This window comes from Mustelus asterias, chromosome 7 (genome assembly GCF_964213995.1).
Source record: "Mustelus asterias chromosome 7, sMusAst1.hap1.1, whole genome shotgun sequence".
NCBI classification, from domain to species: Eukaryota; Metazoa; Chordata; class Chondrichthyes; order Carcharhiniformes; family Triakidae; genus Mustelus; species Mustelus asterias.
The window spans coordinates 57,426,131-57,446,742 of NC_135807.1; the positions used below are offsets into that span (position 1 = coordinate 57,426,131).

The 20,612-nt window shown below is 48.1% G+C and overlaps 1 protein-coding gene across 3 annotated transcripts in view; it reads left to right on the forward strand.

The window, feature by feature from the left end:
* The first annotated feature begins 18,653 nt into the window (after positions 1 to 18,653).
* The window catches only part of tatdn1 (TatD DNase domain containing 1), a 43,533-nt gene continuing 41,574 nt past the window's right edge, over positions 18,654 to 20,612 (forward strand). For 2 of the 3 annotated variants that reach the window (XM_078216086.1, XM_078216088.1), the window contains exon 1: positions 18,671 to 18,872. In XM_078216086.1, coding sequence (XP_078072212.1) covers positions 18,821 to 18,872 — 52 coding nt within the window. In that variant the 5' untranslated portion in view covers positions 18,671 to 18,820. Of the gene's footprint in view, positions 18,873 to 20,612 lie in introns of all 3 variants that reach the window. The other variant, XM_078216087.1, reaches the window with a different exon arrangement.

The window sequence follows — 20,612 nt, forward strand, 5'->3', positions numbered from 1 at the left end:
ACTTATCGGGATTTTATTCCAGCAGTTTCCCCAGTACAATTTCCTGACTGATAAGGATTTCCTTCAGTTCCTCCTTCATGCCTGACCCTCTGTCCCCTTGTATTTCTGGAAGGATATTTGTGTCCTCCTTAGTGAAGACAGATCCAAAGTATTTGTTCAGCTGGTGTCACTTGATTCAAACTGCAAGGGACTTACATTTGTCTTCACCAGTCTTTTTCTCTTCACATGTCTATTGAAACTTTTGCAGTCAGTTTTTATGTTTTCTGCAAGCTTACTCTCGTATACTATTTTCTTGTTCCGAATTAAACCCTTTATCCTCCACTGCTGAATTTTAAATTTCTCCCAGTACTGCTTTTTCGGGCCAATTTATAAGCCTCCTCTTTGGCTTTAACACTATCCCTGATTTCCCTTGTTAGCCATGGATGAGCCACCTTCCCCTTTTACTCTTATGCCAGACAGGGATATACAGTTGTTGAAGTTCATCTATGTGTTCTTTAAATGTCTGTCATTGCCTAGCCACTGTCAACCCCTCAAGTATCCTTTGCCAGCATATCCTAGCCAATTCATGTCTCATACCATCAAAGTTAGCCTTCCTCAAGTTCAGGACCCTAGTCTCAGATTTAACTGTGTCACTCTCCATCTTAATAAAGAATTCTACCACATTATGATCACTCTTCCCCAAAGGATCTTGCACCACAATGTTGCTAATTAATCCTCATTACACAATACCCAGTCTAGGATGGCCTGCTCTCTAGTTGGTTCTTTGACATATTGGTCGGGAAAACCATCCCTTATACATTCCAAGAAATCCTCCTCCATCGCATTGTTACCAGTTTAGTGAGCCCAATCAATATGCAAATTAAAATCACCCATGATAACTGCTTTACCCTTACTGCATCTCTAATTTCCTGCTTAATGTCATCCCCAACCTCACTACTACTGTTTGGTGGTCTGTACACAACTCCCACTGGTGTTTTTTGTCCTTTGGCGTTCTGCAGCTCCACCCATACAGATTCCACATCATTCAGAATAATGTCCTTCCTTACTATTGCATTAATCTCCTACTTAACCTCCAACGCTACCCCACCACCACACCGCGCCCCCCCCTCCCCCCCCACCCTCCCAACCCTCGCCTTTCCTTTCCGTCTATCTTTCCTGAATATTGAATACCCCGGGATGTTGAGTTCCCGTCCCTGGTCATCCTGGAGCCAGGTCTCCGTGATCCCAATTACATCATATCTGTTAATGACTGTCAGCGCAGTTAATTCATCCAACTTATTACAAATGCTCCTCGCATTGAGACATGGAGGTTTCAGGCTTGTTTTTTTGGCATTCATTGCCCTTTTAGAATTATGATGTAATGTGGCCCTTTTTGATTTTTGCCTTTGGTTTTTCTGTCTTCCACTTTTCCCCTTACTGCCTTTTGTTTCTGTCCCCACTTTATTTCCCTCTGACTTCCTGCATCGGTTCCCATCCCCCATGCCATATTAGTTTAAATCCTCCCCAAAGCACTCGCAAACATTCCCCCTCGGACATTGGTTCAAGTCCTGCCCAGGCGCAGACCGTCCAATTTGTATTGGTCCTATCTCCCCCAGAACCGGTTCCAATGTTCCAGGAATTTGAATGACTCCCTCTTGCACCATCCCTCAAGCCATGTATTCATCTTAGCTACCCTGACATTTCGACTCTGACTAGCATGTAGCACTGATAGCAATCCTGAGATTACTACCTTTGAGATCCTACTTTTTAGTTTAACTCTTATCTCCCTAAATTCAGGGACCTCATCCCATTTTATACCTATGTCGTTGGTGCCTATATGCTGATAGCTGATTGTTCACCCTCCCCCCCTGCTCCCCCAGAATGCCCTGCAGCCGCTCCGAGACATCCTTGATCCTTACACCAGGGAGGGCAACATTCAATCCTGGGGTCTCGTTTGCATCAGCAGAAATGCCTGTTCATTCCCTTACAATTTAATCCACTATCAGTATAGCTCTGCCACTTTTCTTCCTGCCTTCCTTTGTAGCAGAGCCAGCCATGGTGCCATGAACCTGGCAGCTGCCACCTTGCCCTGGTGAGCCATCTCCCCCAACAGTATCCAAAACGGTATATCTGTTTTGGAGGGAGATGACCGCAGGGGACCTCTGCACTGCACTGCCTTCCTACTCTTCCTCTGTCTGGTGGTCACTCATTCCCTATCTCCCTCAATAATTTTTATCTGCGGTGTGACCAACTCATTGAACCTGCTATCCACAACTTCCTCAGCATCGCGGATGCTTCAAAGTGAATCCATCCGCAGCTCCGGAGCCATCAAGTGGTCTAATAGGAGGTGCAGCTGCACACACTTGCTGCATGTGAAGGAGCCAGGGACACCAGAAAGATCCCTGAATTCCCACATTGCACAAGAGGAGCATGACATGGGCCTGAGATCTCCTGCCATGACTTAACCCTCAAGTTAACTCAACAACAACAACTATAATGCCAAGAGAAAAAGAGAGGAGAGAGAAAAAAGAAAAGAAAAACTACTTACCAATCACCAGCCCATCACTTATCTGCTGGCTGTGACATCACGGTTCGATTTCTTTCTACGCCTCACTTGCCTTCGAGTCTCCCCCGCAGGTCAGCCTCTCCAATCCTCCCGAAGACCAGCACCTCTTACCCCTCAGCACCGAATTCCCATGCATCTCCAAATTCCCGATACCCTCACTCTGGCTGAATCTCACTCCAGCTGCAGTCTCTCAGCCACCGGCGTGTGCAAGTTCACTGGTCATTAATCTTCAAGTGCTCAATTGCTCTGGCCCTGCTTTTAGCACCCCAGACTGTCCGAAACTGAGTGGGGAGTTAAAATGAGGGCAGTATCTTGCCCTTCTGACCTTCTTCTATGTCTCGATGTTAATGTGCTCATTTGAGCAGGTAAACAGGATGGGGATATGAGGAGGTGAGGGGGGTGGTGATTAATGGCTGCTTTAAAGATGCAGGTTAGGTCCCCCAGAATTGCTGGAACACAAAGAGCAATTGGGGGTCTGAGCCGGGGTGGCTGGAGAAGATCGTGGGTCAGAAGTGACCCCGCAACCTAAGCTTTAAAATTTATTTCAAGTTTTCTTGAGAGCCAAGAGGCACAGGACTGCTTTTCTGGAACTTATGGGAAGCTTTTGGGTCTCCTTCCCCCAGGTTCCCCCTGTCCCCTAATTGTGTCCAGAGGCCTCCCCCACACCACTTACCTGGCTTCCAGGGATTGTTCCTGCAGATTTCTGGCTGCAGCCTCGACCAGCGAATTCCTGCCTGTAGGCCAGGTAGTAACTGGCATCTTTTGACGCATAAAAAAAATATAGTAATGACACCCTGCCATTAAAATTTGTCTTTTTAAGCTGTTGAATCATTTCTACCTACTCTCTCTAATTCTGTATTCTGAAAATATTTGATACAGAGGGTTGGTCTAGTTGTTTGCCTTAAATGCTCGCCTTCGATACCAACAATTATATGCCTCATCCTTTGTTTCTTCTCTGATGGCCAAAGAAAGACCCTCAACTTAACACGAACAAATTGCTTATATTGAATCATAAACTCATGAAATGATACAGCACAGAAGCAGGCTTTAATCCATCCTGTCAGTGATAATGCGATCCAATTAATCCCATTTCCCTAGTCTTTTCTGATAGCCCTTCCAGTATTTATCTAATTCTCTTCTGAATGTTATGAATTGAATCTGCTTCCAATGCGCTTTCAAGCAGTGCATTCCAGAACACAACAACTTGCTGTGTAAAAAAAAAAGTTCCCTTGTGTTGCCTCTGGCTGTTTTGCAATCACCTTAGATCTATGTCCTCTGTTACTAACCCGTCTGCCACTGGAAACAGTTTCTGCTGATTGACTCTATCAAAATCAGTCGTGTCTTCAGCACCTCTAACAAATCTTCTCATAACCTTCTCAGTTTGAAGGGGAACAACGCCAGCTTCTGCAGTGTTTCCACATAACACCCAGCTGTCGGGTATTGCTTACTGTTTGGAAGGTCTGATAAAGTCTTTGTAGTCATACACACATTAACTGTCTTTATTGACCCTTAGAACTATGTACAAATACACAGTAAAGTTGTCTCCATGCTTTCAGGTACACATGGCTCTGTCCAACACCAGGCTGATCCTGGGTGTGGGTAATGTTGTTTCTTATATCACTGTGTGAGCGATACTGCACCCTCTATTTACCAGCCCCTTATATTACACCTCCCCCCAAGTTTTTATCCAATGCATTTTAAATGAATATTGTTTATCTTATGTCTTATATTGTTAATTCTATCATACATTTACATTGTCCTTACTACATTGTCACCATCTCCACCCTTCAAATCCTTGAATTCAGAGGGTTCAGGAGGTCTAAAAGCCTCGTACTTCATTCACACTACTGTGGGAGTATGAGGCTCCTTCACTGCTGGTTCTTCCTTTACGTTTGGAGGTTGTTCTAGCATCTGAGTATGTTCCCCAATAGGCCTCCATTGCTGAGTGGAAGTGGGCAATCTAGGGATGGGAAGGAGACTCATCCTGTTTCTCCTGAGTGCCCATACTGTCCTTATTCTTTCTAAAGATGCTACCTTCTCTCTGGAGCTCTTTAATCCAGGTTTAGTCATCATTCTGTAATTGTGGCAAGTGTCTAATGCAATACCTTCTGTTGTAGACAAAGCTTAATTCTGCCTGGAAGACTGCTGTCTTGCTTGGATGTCCCGGTATCTTTGGTTACCACACGTGGTATGAGCTTTTGCAGCAGGTTTGGAAGTTGTGTGCAGAATATCCTGCCCATCAGGAGCTCGGATGGGGATCGACCACATTGTAAAACCCATATGTGAACAGTTCTTTTTTAGGAGGGCATTTACTGTATAGACCCCTCTTTCAGCTTCCCCATGCCTATCTCAGGAGCTGGTGCAGTGCTGGAAGCCAGATGCAGTGGTGAAGTTCGCAAAGTGGGTCATTATCAGACATAATAACATCCCAGGATGCCATGACTCACAAACATCTCTTTTAGTGAGTTAATTACTGCCTCTGTGGTAGTTGTTTATAGTTGTTGATGCGCGATATAACACACGAGAGGCGTGATGTACTCGGGAAATAAAGGCTTTTATTGCCAACAATAACAGAGCTACCATATACAGTACACGATCCCAGACTAAAGGGTCACCAGGCAGAGCAGTGACCTTTATACCTCTCCCAGGAGGCGGAGCCGACTGGGGTGTACCATACAACTATATTAACAGGTAGAACAGCCCAACCCTAACCCCAACAGTAACATATATACATACCCATAGTACTGGCCAGACCATGGCTCAGCACTACCTAGTGGGAACCAACAATGGTTCACCACAGTTGTTTCAACTCAATCCATCTGGAGACGTAGTCCACCACTGTAAGGAACAATTTGCTGTTGAAGGTGAAGAGGTCAATGCCCAGCCCATCCCCTGGCCTGGTAGGGAATTGTGTGAGGATGAGGAGGGTATTGTGTGCTGATGAGGGGCTCTCTTTGGTCCTGCCTGTGCAATGTACACACCTGGCAATTTGTAACGGTGTCTTCAATCACATTGGAAATCCCTGTCCACCAGACAGTGGATTGGGCCTGTGCTCTGCTCTAAATGGTGCCTAGATAGCCTTGCTGTATTTTTTGAAGGTCTCTGGCCTCAGGGAGACGGATGATCAGCTGTTCATCGTGGACCAGGAGGTCATCCATAATCGTAAAGTGTTTTTGTTGTTTTTCATGGTCCGTCCATTTGGCGTCTGCTGAGATCTTCCTCATTGGCACTATCTGTGGATGCAGGCACAATCCTCATCGCACATTTGTTCCTAGTGGATCTTTTGGACTTTATCTATATTTGCTGGCAGGTGTCCTCTTGTCAATTGGGAATATGTTTCCAGTTGTTTGATGGGATTGATGTCCTGTTTTGTTGGAAGGCCCACTGTGGCCCTGGAAAGTATGCCTGCCGTTGTTTGGCTTTCACATTAGACGTATACTGTCCAGTCAGCAAACCTTGTGAGGCCTGAGTGAAACCTTTGGATTTGGGGAGGAATCTTTCTGAGCTCCTTCTCGTTCAGTAAGGAGACTCATGTCTTGTGGTCTATTTTGATTGTAACCTTGAAGCTGATGATATAGCCTGAAAACTTCTCACATACCCATGTGACTGCGAGGATTTCCTTTTCCATGACACGTACCTTGTCTCCATGTCTGACAGCCCTCTGGACGCCCACACAGGTCAGCAATCTCCATGCAGTTGTTCTTGGAACAGAACCGCTTCCAGACCTGTGGACAAAGTATCCACTCCTATGGTGATGAGCAGGACTGGGTCATCGCGGGAAAATCTCCATGGAGAGCAGCATTGTTTTTGATTTGAGTCCCAGCACCATGCTTGGTCTTTCTTAAGTAGATATCTCAAGGGTTCTGTGAAATGTGCCAAATTTGGTTTAAATAATTCACCAATATAAAGAATCGCTGGAGGCCTGGCATTGAGGATGGGGTTGGGAACTTACTGATAACTTTGGTTTTTTATGAGTTTGCCGTGATACCTTTATCACTGATGATGTGGCCCAGGAATTAATGTTTTGGAAACTCACATTTGTCATTCAGCATCAGCCCTCCTTTCTGGAGGCACTCTAAACTGCTCTGAGTCTCTGGTCATGTTCATCCAGCGATGCACCATGAACCGATACATTGTCCATGTGGCAAATGGCCAATATCATACATTGGAATATTCCTGGTGCTGACATGATTCCAAACAGCAGCTAGTTAAAGCAAAATCTGCTGAAGGGGGGTAATAAGTGTTGCCAACAGCCTGGACTCTTTGCCAAATGTCACTGGTTGCATCCAGTTTTGAAAATATCAGGCTCTCTGAGAATTTTGTCAGGCTTTCGTCCATGGAAGAGATGGGATGAACTTCTCTTTATTGATCCGTGTCAGGTCAATACAAATGGACCTGTTTGGTTTTGGGATTGAGACCTTACCAGAACATCACGCGGTTAGTTATCTGATGGGGAGATGTCTCTTATGTTTGTCATCATATCCAGCTGTTGCTGGACCTGCTTCATGAGTGGGTGGTGTATCTTGCGTGGTGTAAATAGGCACATGGGTTTAGCATCCCCTGTAAATGTGATCCTGTGTGTGTGTTTTTCAGTCACTCGAGTCCTGTGAAGAGTTTTGGGAACTATGTTTTGACATAGGTAGGAAGAGGGAAGGGGTCATGAAAAGAGAATATAGGGAGTTGGGTAGACAGCTGAGAAAGAGGAATGCAAAGGTAGTAATCTCGGGATTGCTGCCTGTGCCGCGGGAGAGTGAGAACAGGAATCGGTGGAGAATTAATGCGTGGCTGAGGGACTGGAGCAAGGGACAAGGATTTGGGTACTTGGATCATTGGGACCTCTTTAGGGGCAGGTGTGACCTGTTTAAAAAAGACGGGTGGCACTTGAATCCCAGGGGGACCAATATCCTGGCGGGAAGGTTGGCTAAGGCTACTGGTGAGACTTTAAACTAGAAAGGTTGGGGGGAGGGAATCGAAATGAGGGGACTGAGAGCGAGGAGGTTAGCTCGCAAATAGATAAGGAATGTAGACAGGGTAAGAGGGAGGTTAGACGAGTGAGGGAGAAGGGAAGTGCTCAGGCTGAAGGTCTGAGATGTGTCTATTTTAATGCCAGGAGTGTAGTGAATAAAGTGGATGAGCTTGGAGCGTGGATTGCTGCTTCGAATTGTGATGTGGTGGCCATTACGGAGACTTGGATGTCTCAGGGACAGGACTGGGTGCTTCAGGTGCCGGGTTTTAGATGTTTCAGGAAGGACAGGGAGGGAGGCAAGAGAGGGGGGGGAGTGGCACTGTTGATCAGGGATAGTGTCACGGCTGTAGAGAAGGTGGACGCCGTGGAGGGACTGACTACGGAATCTCTGTGGGTGGAGGTTAGGAACAGGAAGGGGTCGGTAACTTTGCTGGGTGTTTTCTATAGGCCGCCCAATAGTAACAGAGATGTTGAGGAGCAGATGGGGAAACAGATCCTGGAGAGATGTAGGAATAACAGAGTTGTCGTGATGGGAGATTTTAATTTCCCAAACATAGATTGGAATATCCCTAGGGCTAGGGGTTTGGATGGAGAGGAGTTTGTTAGGTGTGTCCAGGAGAGTTTCCTGACACAGTATGTGGATAAGCCTACTAGAGGAGAGGCTGTTCTTGATCTGGTGCTGGCTAATGAACCTGGACAGGTGGAGGATCTCTCGGTGGGTGAGCATCTTGGGGATAGCGATCATAATTCTATCTCCTTCACGATAGCATTGGAAAGAGATAGGGTCAGGCAGGCTAGGAAAGTGTTTCTCTGGAGTAAAGGGAAATACGGTGTCATCAGGGAGGAAATTAGACGGGTAAATTGGAAGGAGGCATTCTTGGGGAAAAGTACCGAAGGAAAGTGGAGGATTTTCAAGGAATGTTTGTCTGGAGCTCTGCATGACAACGTTCCGATGAGACAGGGGGGTGTTGGTAGGGTACGGGAACCGTGGTGCACGAAGGTTGTGATGAACCTGGTGAATAAGAAAAGAGAGGCGTACAGAAGGTTCAGAGAGCTAGGAGGTGTTAAGGATTTAGAGGAGTATACGCGATGTAGGAAGGAGCTTAAGAAGGAAATTAGGAGAGCGAGAAGGGGTCATGAGAAGACCTTGGCGGGTAAGATTAAGGAGAATCCCAAGGCTTTCTACAAATATGTCAAGAGTAAAAGGATGAGATGTGAAGGCATAGGACCCTTAAAAGGTGAAGGGGGAAAAGTTTGTGCGGAACCGTTAGAAATGGCGGAGCTGCTTAATGAATACTTTACCTCGGTATTCACGGTGGAAAGGGATCTGGGTGGTTGTACTGCTGGATTGCGGAGGACAGAAAGGATCGAGCATGTGGACATAAAGAAAGAGGATGTGTTGGAACTATTGAATGGCATCAAGGTTGGTAAGTCGCCGGGACCGGATGGGATGTACCCCAGGTTACTGTGGGAGGCGAGGGAGGAGATTGCGGAGCCTTTGGCGATGATCTTTGCATCGTCGATGGAGACGGGAGAGGTTCCGGAGGATTGGAGGATTGCGGATGTGGTCCCTATATTCAAGAAAGGGAACAGGGACAGCCCGGGAAATTACCGACCGGTGAGTCTAACCTCAGTGGTTGGTAAGTTGATGGAGAGGATCCTGAGAGACAGGATTTATGATCATCTAGAGAAGTTTAGTATGATCAAAAGTAGTCAGCACGGCTTTGTCAGGGGCAGGTCGTGCCTTACGAGCCTGGTTGAGTTCTTTGAAAATGTGACCAAGCACATTGACGAAGGAAGAGCGGTGGATGTGGTCTATATGGACTTCAGCAAAGCGTTCGATAAGGTCCCCCATGCAAGACTTCTTGAGAAAGTGAGAGGGCATGGGATCCAAGGGGCTGTTGCCTTGTGGATCCAGAACTGGCTTGCCTGCAGAAGGCAGAGAGTGGCTGTGGAGGGGTCTTTCTCTGCATGGAGGTCAGTGACCAGTGGAGTGCCCCAGGGATCTGTTCTGGGACCCTTGCTGTTTGTCATTTTCATAAATGACCTGGATGAGGAAGTGGAGGGATGGGTTGGTAAGTTTGCTGACGACACCAAGGTAGGTGGTGTTGTGGATAGTTTGGAGGGATGTCAGAAGTTGCAGCGAGACATAGATAGAATGCAAGACTGGGCGGAGAAGTGGCAGATGGACTTCAACCCGGATAAGTGTGTAGTGATCCATTTTGGCAGATCCAATGGGATGAAGCAGCAGTATAAAATGAAGGGTACCATTCTTAGCAGTGTAGAGGATCAGAAGGACCTTGGGGTCCGGGTCCATAGGACTCTTAAATCGGCCTCGCAGGTGGAGGATGCGGTCAAGAAGGCGTATGGCGTACTGGCCTTCATTAATCGAGGGATTGAGTTTAGGAGTCGGGAGATAATGCTGCAGCTTTATAGGACCCTGGTTAGACCCCACTTGGAGTACTGCGCGCAGTTCTGGTCACCTCATTACAGGAAAGATGTTGAAGCCATTGAAAGGGTGCAGAGGAGATTTACAAGGATGTTGCCTGGATTGGGGGGCATGCCTTATGAGGATAGGTTGAGGGAGCTTGGTCTCTTCTCCCTGGAGAGACGAAGGATGAGAGGTGACCTGATAGAGGTTTACAAGATGTTGAGGGGTCTGGATAGGGTGGACTCTCAGAGGCTATTTCCAAGGGCTGAAATGGTTGCTACGAGAGGACACAGGTTTAAGGTGCTGGGGGGTAGGTACAGGGGGGATGTCAGGGGTAAGTTTTTCACTCAGAGGGTGGTGGGTGAGTGGAATCGGCTGACGTCGGTGGTGGTGGAGGCAAACTCGTTGGGGTCTTTTAAGAGACTTCTGGATGAGTACATGGGATTTAATGGGATTGAGGGCTATAGATAGGCCTAGAGGTGGGGATGTGATCGGCGCAACTTGTGGGCCGAAGGGCCTGTTTGTGCTGTGGCTTTCTATGTTCTATGTTAACTCAGGTTTGCATTTTGAGTCAGGCCCTTGCTGGCTGACCTCACCAATCCTCAGTAACATGTTAAGTTCAGCACAGGCTTTGTGACTTAGTAATGAACAATCCTGGTTGTGGATCACAAGGAGGGTCACATGGATTGCTTTATTCTTGTTATCTCAATGTCACCTGCAGGGTGTTTTTCACTGGGAGTTTACAACCACCTGCCCCTATCGGGGTGGCATGGACGGCATTAGCCGTTGGGTCATCAGTCATGGTTGTTTGTCCTACAGGGTTATTACGTTGGCTCCTGTGTCTGATTTAACATTTGTTAAATGGCCATTGACTGAAATTTCCGCATTCCAAAATGAGAACCCAAGATCTTGGTCTCAACCTCATGGATGATCTTTGAACCTTCTGTGCACATCAGAGTTTTTGCCCTGCACAGTTTGCTATGGTGTCCAATCGTATTGCTCTGAAGGCATTGAGCTGAAATTTCAGGACATTGGTCTCACCCATGGGGATGCTTTGCTCCACAGCATTGGCATGGTTAATGGACAGAGAGTTGTCGTTCACTACTCCTGCCATTATTCTATCTCTGGTGAGATCAGGTTTTAAATCTCCATATTCACAACCTTATGCCATCCTATACTGAGCATTAGTGAGTGAATCAACATGTTGTCCTGACTGCTAGATTTGCTTATTGAATTTAATTATTTTGGGTATTTTATTGCTTCTTAGACTGAAATAAACATCAAAAATGTTAGTACTTCTTTAACTTTAACAGATGATTCATTGATACCCTGGGGGGAATTTTCCTGTTTGCCCACCACAGCAATCGTAGTGGGCGGGGGGCTGACCATGCAAAGGTCCGTTGACCTTGGGCGGGATTTTCCAGTTTTGGGGTGAGCGTGGCTGGAAAACCCCTGTCTTTCAATAATGTAATCCGTAATTGGGCCTACCAAGTAAAGCAGTGTGCTCTTCTCTGACCTTTTGTTCAAACCTGAAGTAAAACTGTATCTGAGGAATCTTTGCCTCCAAAGTCCCCAAGTATGTGATTGATGTGGACCTTGGATTAGTCCAAATTGATTTGGAAGTGTAGAATTTTGATCCATGGTTACATTTTTAAAAGTGTATGTTCTGCTTTCAGAACTTTCTGAATTTCAAGGTGGTGTTGCCATTCAGTTGAAGACAAAGATAATACTCGTGTTTGCTGCTTTAAGGGGGCTCTGCTACAATGGTGATCGCATTCAACTTGAAACAAAACTTCTTCAACAATAGTTGCCCTGGATCAACTGCCTGCAGAGTTATCTGGTTAGCATTTTAAGTCACAAATTTGTTGAATCCTGGCTTTTGCTTTCTCTCAGCTTAATTGAGAATTTACAATACTCCTGGATTATTTAAATAATTTTTTCATTTTTAGAGCGAGCTCAGACCCCACATGTTAGGGCACTAACTCAGGGATTGGGTTTGAGCTATGGATTTTTTTTCAACTGCACTTCCGATTCTGAATTATTTAACTATTTCTCAGCGCTTGCTGTAGCCTGGAGTTGCAAAAGATTTAGCTCACCCCTGCTGTGCACTCTGGGATTAGAAACTGAATTTCTTAAGGAGATACAATGGAATCTTTTGCTGCAGTAGGAACTTTAACTCTATGCCTCCAGCTTCCAAGACGTTCTTTGGAGCAATTTCCTGGCAATTTTTGCTCTGTGCTTCTGCTTCTGGAGTTTCTTTTCAGCTCAGTCTGCTTTGCTGAATCTTTCTTCAGTTTTCCAGCATTTTTATTTTTCTCTGCATTTTCTGCAAGGTCTTCGGCTTTTCCATATACTACCACCATGTTGTAGGATGTTGGTTACAGTTGGTAGGTCTGAAGAAGTCTTTGTAGTCACATGTAGGTTAACTATGCATCTTTACAAATTACGGTGCCCAGAATCAAACAAACTGCTCCAGTTGACACCTAATCAATGTTTTGAATTAGCAAAGCTTCCTTGTTTTTGGTACATCTTTCCTCGTGAATATCCCTAAGGATTCATTTTACTATTTTAGAGCCATCTCAACTTGTCCTGTGTACAAGGCAAATCAAAAATTTGTTTACATAAACTCCCTCCGTATATCTCTGTTCCTGCACCCCCTTTAAAATTGCCCAATTGAGTTCATATTGCCTCTCCTCATCCCTCTTGCCAAAATGTGTCACTTCACATTTTTCTATTTTAGATTTCATCTGCCATGTGTCTTCCCATTTTATGAGTCAATGTTCTCCTAAAGTATGTTATTATCCCTCAATAACTTGTCCACATCTCCACATCATTATCCATCAATAACAAAGAAAAATACAGCAGAGGAACAGGCCTTTCGGCCCTCTGAGCCTGTGCCGACCATGATGCCCTAACTAAATTTAAGAAACCTTCTGCCCTTACTCGGTCCATATCCCTCTATTTCCTCCCTATTCGTGTACCCATCTAGATGCCTCTTAAATGTTGCTAATGTGCCTGCTTCCATCACCTCCTCTGGCAGCATGTTCCAAGCACCCACCATTCTCTGCATGAGAAACTTCCCCCACATATCTCCCTTAAACTTTCCCCCCTTTCCGAATTTCTTATTATCTGCAAACTTTGAAATTATGCCCTCCATATTAAAGTCCTGGTCATTATTATTTATTTATTTTTATTAGTGTCAAAGTATGGCGCAGTGGTTAGCACTGCTGCCTCACAGCGCCAAGGACTCAGGTTCAATTCCCAGCTTGGGTCACTGTCTGTGCGGAGTCTGCACATTCTCCTCATGTCTGCATGGCTTTCCTCTGGCTGCTGTCTGAAAGACGTGGTGCTTAGGTGCATTGGCTATGCTAAATTCTCCCTCAGAGTACGTGAATAGACGCCGGAGTGTGGTGACTAAGGGATTTTCACAATAACTTCATTGCAGTGTTAATGTAAGCCTACTTATGACACTAATAAATAAACTTTAAGTTGGACTGTGGGAGGAAACCGGAGCACCTGGAAGAAACCCACGCAGACACGAAGGCCGTGCAGAATCCACGCGGACAGTAACCCAAGCCGGGAATCAAACCCGGATCCATGGCACTGTGAGGCAGGAGTGCTAACTATGCCACCGTACAAATGAGCAGTGGTTGTAAACTTTCCACCAGTTTGCAAAATAATGCTCACCATTGCTCCCTGATTTCTGCTCCATAGCCAATTTTGCATCCATGCTGTCCCTACTTGTTTAAACCCATGGTCTTAATTTTAGTAACAAGTCTGTTATGTGGCACTTTGTCCAATGCCTCTTGAATGTCCATGTATATAATATCAATCGCCTTATCCTTACCAACTTTCTCCATTACTTCATGTAAGAACTCAATGTAGTTAGTAGGACATAATTAACAAATCCATTCTGTTTTTCATTTATTAACCCATAATTTTCCAAATGCCAATTAATTTGTCCTGGATTAATGTCTCTAAAAGTTTCCTCACCATTGATCGGCCTGAATGCAGAGTTTATCTCTCATTCTTTTCTTGAACAGGCTGTAATATTTGCAATCCCCCTGTCCTCTGGCACCACAACATATATAAGGAGGACTGGTAATTATAGCCAGGCTCTAAACAATTTCGACCCTTATTTTAATTAATAATCTAGGATAAATTCCATCTGGACCAGATAATCTTTCCAATTTGAGGACCCCTAACCTTTCCAGTATATAATTTTTATTTTTAACCTATACAATATCACAATTGCCTCCTCCTCTGCTGCTATGATGGCAGTATCCTCTTCCCTAGAGAAGACATGCAAAGTATTCAATTGTACTTGAGCCATGCTTTGGCCTCCACAAGATAATTTTTTAAAAATCATCAATCTCCCTGCCCTTTTGTGACTACCTTTTTAATGTTAATGCGTTGATAGAACTGTTGGGTATTCTGCTTCTGCGGTGTATCCCAAGAACTGACTCCACAGACAGACGTCGGGGTACACGGGTATTTTACTACAAGTCTCATTTGCTCCACACTCCAACTCCTTCTGCTCTCCCAGGGCAGTCCATGGGCAGACCTCCAAAGCGTCACATGATGCACTCCCTTAAAGGCTACGCACTCAACATACATAACATTCCTCTCCCTTAAACAATAATCCCCCATAACAGAAAATAGTAATCTAACTTATTAACTTAAAATTAATAACAACAATTCCAAAATTTATTTACAGAATTAACAGGATGCAACAGTATAATTTACATAATGATCAACATTTTCTTTTGTTTTTTTCCCCCCAACCAGTACATTAATAACTACATTGATATGATCAATATTTCTGGGGGCGACTGTCCTGGCAGGTTGCCTCCTTGGAGGTTTGGTTCATCTCTGCAATCGTGGCCTAGGCAACACCCCCATTTTCAGGGTCCTTTTTAGGTTAGCCACTTATCTCTTCTCACACAACAGCAAAATATTGAAGATGCTGGAAATTTGAAATAAAAACAGAAAATGCTGGGAATAGTCAACAGGTCTGGCAGAATCGGTGGAAAGAGAAACAGAGTTAATATTTCAGGTCAATGACTTTCCATCAGGCCAACCCTGTTGCACGTGGAGTTGAAGAGGTTGGTGTGCTTCTGTTGTTTGCAGACAGAACTGTGCAGTCATCAGCATATTGTAAATCGTGGATACGGTGGAGGTTGACTCTAGTCTTGACTGGCTGTCAGACTGCTGAAGTTTAAAAGTTTCTGTTATGTCAAAACTCAATTCTGACCCCTGGTGGCAGTTGCTCACAACTGAGCTCCATGACCAGGCTGAGGTAGATAGTAAAAAGAGTTGGTACAATCACAAAACCTTGCTTGATGCACATCCACATGTGGAAGGGCTCCGTCTCCACAAATCTACGGAACTCTTTGCCACAGAAGGCTGTGGAGCCAGGTCACTGAGTGTCTTTAAGGCAGAGATAGATAGGTTCTTGACTAATAAGGGGATCAGGGGTTATGGGGAAAAGGCAGGAGAATGGGGATGAGAAAAATATCAGCCATGATTGAATGGCGGAGCAGATTCGATGGGCCGAGTGGCCTAATTCTGCTCTTACGTCTTATAGTCTTATGGCCTCCAATCTGTTGTAAAAGACAGATACTGTCATATCATCATGCAACCGTTACAGGGTAGTAACAAATTTTGCTAGACATCCAAATCTCTGGAGGACTTTTGGGTTGATGGTGGTCCCCACTCCTGCCAATTAGGACCCCTCCACCCGCCACCCCCTCCCCCCCAAGGGAAGGTGGCCAATTAGATGTGTGGAGGGGGACTGTGCACCCAATCAGAAATCTAGGCTGGGAACTCTGCCAGAGGGGTTAGTCTGTTAACAGGAGGTCAGTCATGGCTACACATGTAGAGGCCCCTTGCTCTCTGAATCTCCTTTTTATTGAAGGTTCAAAAATGTAAAAAAAAACCAAAAATCATAAGATGCTGCCACCTAGACCAGCAGAATCTGCTGCTACATGCAGCCATTATCCCAGGAGCAGACTTTTTCTTCTGCCCTGTTGCTTTCTTGTTATACCTACCATAAAGTGCTCCCAAACCTTTTTCCTCCAATACCCAAGAAAATGCAAGGGGTAATGAAACATTGTGTACAAATGGCTCTTTAACAAAGTCAATAGCTTGTTAATTGGTGATTTCAAAATGGTGGGTGGGCTTCCAATTTCAGCACCTGCCCACCTTCTGTAATTTCTGAGACTGACATGGTAATGTTGTACTGCTGGCACTTCACCATGTTGTATTTTACATTCATGTGATGGGGGAGGGGGTTGTCAGATTTGTGGCATTAAAATCCAGGCCAATTTCTACAGTTCCCTGGCTGTAATCCACATTCGATTTCCAGAAGAATATCTTCACTGACAAGTAGGGGGCTTCAGGAGGAATTGTGTGTGAATCCTCTCACAGTACACAGAAGGGAAATGCCTCTATAGTTCGCACAAATTGACTTATCGCACTTCTTGAAAAGTGAAACGATGGCATTGTGGAAATCAGGATGTCATAACTCTTCTCAGACTTTTGTTAAAAGGTAAGTTTGAGCAAAAGTTCATAATGACCAACAGATTTATAGATCTCTGCAGGAATATTGCCCAGACCACATGCCGTGTTGTTCTTCATCTATTGGATAGTCTTTGTATCTCAGCAAGTGTTGGCACCATAACCAAATTGACCTCTCAAGCCATCCAGGGATTGTTTTGTCTGATTCTAATGACTCCCAAATGAAAATTAAGGTTCCTGTAGTGCTCCTTCCAACAGTCTCAGATAGCTGCATCATTTTTGAGAAGAGTATTGCCGCCTTCTGTTTAGAGGGGGCATGACTGTTTTTGGTCCATAGATGGACTTGGTGGCCTCCTGCACTGTAGGGATTCTATGATTCAAAGAAGCTGCTCATGTCATACAAGCCAGCATAGTGTTGAATTTCATTGGCTTTCTTTATCCGCCACTTATTCTTGCTGATATGTAATATTCTCTGAGCTATGGATTGTAGTGGCGAATATTGAGTACTAAGTATTCTTCCTGTTTGTCTGTGATGCAAGGTGCTTTTGGTTTTGTGTCTTAGGCTGCACTCCCTTTTTGTTTTCCTAAAGAACCTTTTATTGATGTTTTGTTTGCACTTCAGTCCCACGCTCCTGATCTACGGACACCTGGTGCGGAGCGGGGCGGGTCAGGATGGCGACCTCCTCGTGAACCTGCTCCTGGGCCTGGCGAAACGCGCCATTTACCGGTCTAGGCAGCGGGCGATCGAGGGGGCCGTCCATCCTGACTGTCTTCCCCTCTACCGCGGCTACGTTCGCGGCCAGGTGTCCCTGGAGAGGGAGCATGCGGTGTCCACGAGCGCGGTTGACGCCTTCCACGCCCGTTGGGCACCGCAGGGGTTGGGGTGCATTATTGACCCTGACAATCACATTATAATTTGATGTTTTTAAGTTTCCTTTGTACTTTGATTTCTGTTCGGGCTGTTCCCCCTCCTTTTGGGGAGCTGCCCCTTTTACTTTGTCCTGACTTAATCTGAGTTTGTTTATTTGGTTTGACCTAAAAAGAGGGCAAGGTGATTTTGACATGTAATGAAGGGTTGGTGTTTCCAATTTATAACCGTTCCAATAGGCCTTTGTTGAGGAATGTAAGAACAGACCCAAACCAGAAAAATGGCACAAAAGTTGATCATAAAGAGATGATGCAAGCTTGATTCATTAACTGTGCCGGTCGTGTAGGGGTCATCAAGGATAATGGGTGGATAGCATGCCATGGGTAAAAGGACATTATTTGTGAATTTGATCAGGGCATTCTGCAGAAACCAGAGTAAAGGGATTTGAAGGGGGAAGAATGTAAAAGGTTGTCTGCAAGGAGATAGGTGGTATTTGGAGCAGATGGATCAATAGGACTATTTTTGAAATGGGGTTAGAACATAGAAACCCTACAGTGCAGAAGGAGGCCATTCGGCCCATCGAGTCTGCACCGACCACAATCCCACCCAGGCCCTACCCCCACATATTTTACCCGCTAATCCCTCTAACCTACTCATCTCAGGACTCTAAGGGGCAATTTTTAACCTGGCCAATCAACCTAACCCGCACATCTTTGGACAACCTTTTTGAAGAACGGGGAAAGAGTTATAGGGAGGAAGGCATTAACGATGTCAGGGTACAATAGGTCAGTGATAGGTAAGCTTGAGCACAGGAGACGTCATTTCGCTGGTGGTTGGGGTGGGGTTGAGTTACTGATGGAGGTGCCAACTGGTTAAGGGCCATGTAGAGAAGAACAGGACAAGTTGCAGTGGAACGAGGTTGCACAATGTCATGGGCCAAGGGGAATCCAGGGAGAGGGAGGAGGCAGCTGAATAGGGGGTCTTTGATATGAAATAATCAACAGTCTCTCTTATTTTGTTTTGGAGATGAAGTTTGGAAAAGTGGAGGACAGGGTTAGAGAAGTAGATTGCAGTCAAAAGGAGATTTTCTTGCAAACCTGTTGTGGCGGAACAGTTTGGACCTGAAGAGTGACCCGAAATCTAGGGTCACAGTCCACACTAAAGATTCTCTGGAGGAGACAGTATTATTCCACTTTCGAGTAGGTTTGAGCCTTAACATTATTTAGTTTGAGGTCAGAGTGAAGCAAAAAGCTCTTCCACCAAAGCTGAATTGATGCAAAGCAGCCTGAAGGAATATCCTGAAAGCAGATCAGTGAATGTGATCAGATTACAAAGCTGAATGATTGTGAAAGAAATGGACATTCGGAGCAGTCCCATTGACACTGACCAGTGACTGGACTCTGCCCAGGTGACCCTGCTGACCTCTGACTGCAGGCTGCTGGGGGTCAGGGGTCAGAGGTCAGTGCCGGGGTGAAGCAGTTCCGGGAGCGGATGGCGGCCCGTTTCCCCTCCGTGAGGAGAATTGGGACCTTCACCTTCATCGGTGAGTGTTTACCGGGGAGAGGGGAGCGGAGACTCCCGGGCTGTCGGTGCGAGTCAGGGCCGCCGCGGAGGCCGGGGATGTGCCGGCTCCAGCTCCGCAGGCCGCCGGCCCGGTCCCACTGCCCCCCATCCCGCCCCCCCGTCCCCCATCCCCCCCCCCTCTGTCCCCCATCCCCCCCCCCTCTGTCCCCCATCCCCCCCCCCTCTGTCCCCCATCCCCCCCCCCTCTGTCCCCCATCCCCCCCCCTCTGTCCCCCATCCCCCCCCCCCTCTGTCCCCCATCCCCCCCCCCTCTGTCCCCCATCCCCCCCCCCTCTGTCCCCCATCCCCCCCCCCTCTGTCCCCCATCCCCCCCCCCTCTGTCCCCCATCCCCCCCCCCTCTGTCCCCCATCCCCCCCCCCTCTGTCCCCCATCCCCCCCCCCTCTGTCCCCCATCCCCCCCTCTGTCCCCCATCCCCCCCCCCCCTCTGTCCCCCATCCCCCCCCCCTCTGTCCCCCATCCCCCCCCCTCTGTCCCCCATCCCCCCCCCCCTCTGTCCCCCATCCCCCCCCCCTCTGTCCCCCATCCCCCCCCCCTCTGTCCCCCATCCCCCCCCCCTCTGTCCCCCATCCCCCCCCCCTCTGTCCCCCATCCCCCCCCCCTCTGTCCCCCATCCCCCCCCCCTCTGTCCCCCATCCCCCCCCCCCTGTCCCCCATCCCCCCCCCCTCTGTCCCCCATCCCCCCCCCCTCTGTCCCCCATCCCCCCCCCCTCTGTCCCCCATCCCCCCCCCCCTCTGTCCCCCATCCCCCCCCCCTCTGTCCCCCATCCCCCCCCCCTCTGTCCCCCATCCCCCCCCCCTCTGTCCCCCATCCCCCCCCCCGTCCCCCATCCCCCCCCCCTCTGTCCCCCATCCCCCCCCCTCTGTCCCCCATCCCCCCCCCCTCTGTCCCCCATCCCCCCCCCTCTGTCCCCCATCCCCCCCCCTCTGTCCCCCATCCCCCCCCCCCTCTGTCCCCCATCCCCCCCCCCTCTGTCCCCCATCCCCCCCCCCCTCTGTCCCCCATCCCCCCCCCCCTCTGTCCCCCATCCCCCCCCCCCCTCTGTCCCCCATCCCCCCCCCCCTGTCCCCCATCCCCCCCCCCCTCTGTCCCCCATCCCCCCCCCCCTCTGTCCCCCATCCCCCCCCCCCTCTGTCCCCCATCCCCCCCCCCCTCTGTCCCCCATCCCCCCCCCCCTCTGTCCCCCATCCCCCCCCCCCCTCTGTCCCCCATCCCCCCCCCCCTCTGTCCCCCATCCCCCCCCCCTCTGTCCCCCATCCCCCCCCCTCTGTCCCCCATCCCCCCCCCTCTGTCCCCCATCCCCCCCCCCTCTGTCCCCCATCCCCCCCCCCTCTGTCCCCCATCCCCCCCCCCTCTGTCCCCCATCCCCCCCCCCTCTGTCCCCCATCTCCCCCCCCTCTGTCCCCCATCCCCCCCCCCTCTGTCCCCCATCCCCCCCCCCTCTGTCCCCCATCCCCCCCCCCCTCTGTCCCCCATCCCCCCCCCCTCTGTCCCCCATCCCCCCCCCCTCTGTCCCCCATCCCCCCCCCCTCTGTCCCCCATCCCCCCCCCCTCTGTCCCCCATCCCCCCCCCCTCTGTCCCCCATCCCCCCCCCCTCTGTCCCCCATCCCCCCCCCCTCTGTCCCCCATCCCCCCCCCCTCTGTCCCCCATCCCCCCCCCTCTGTCCCCCATCCCCCCCCCCTCTGTCCCCCATCCCC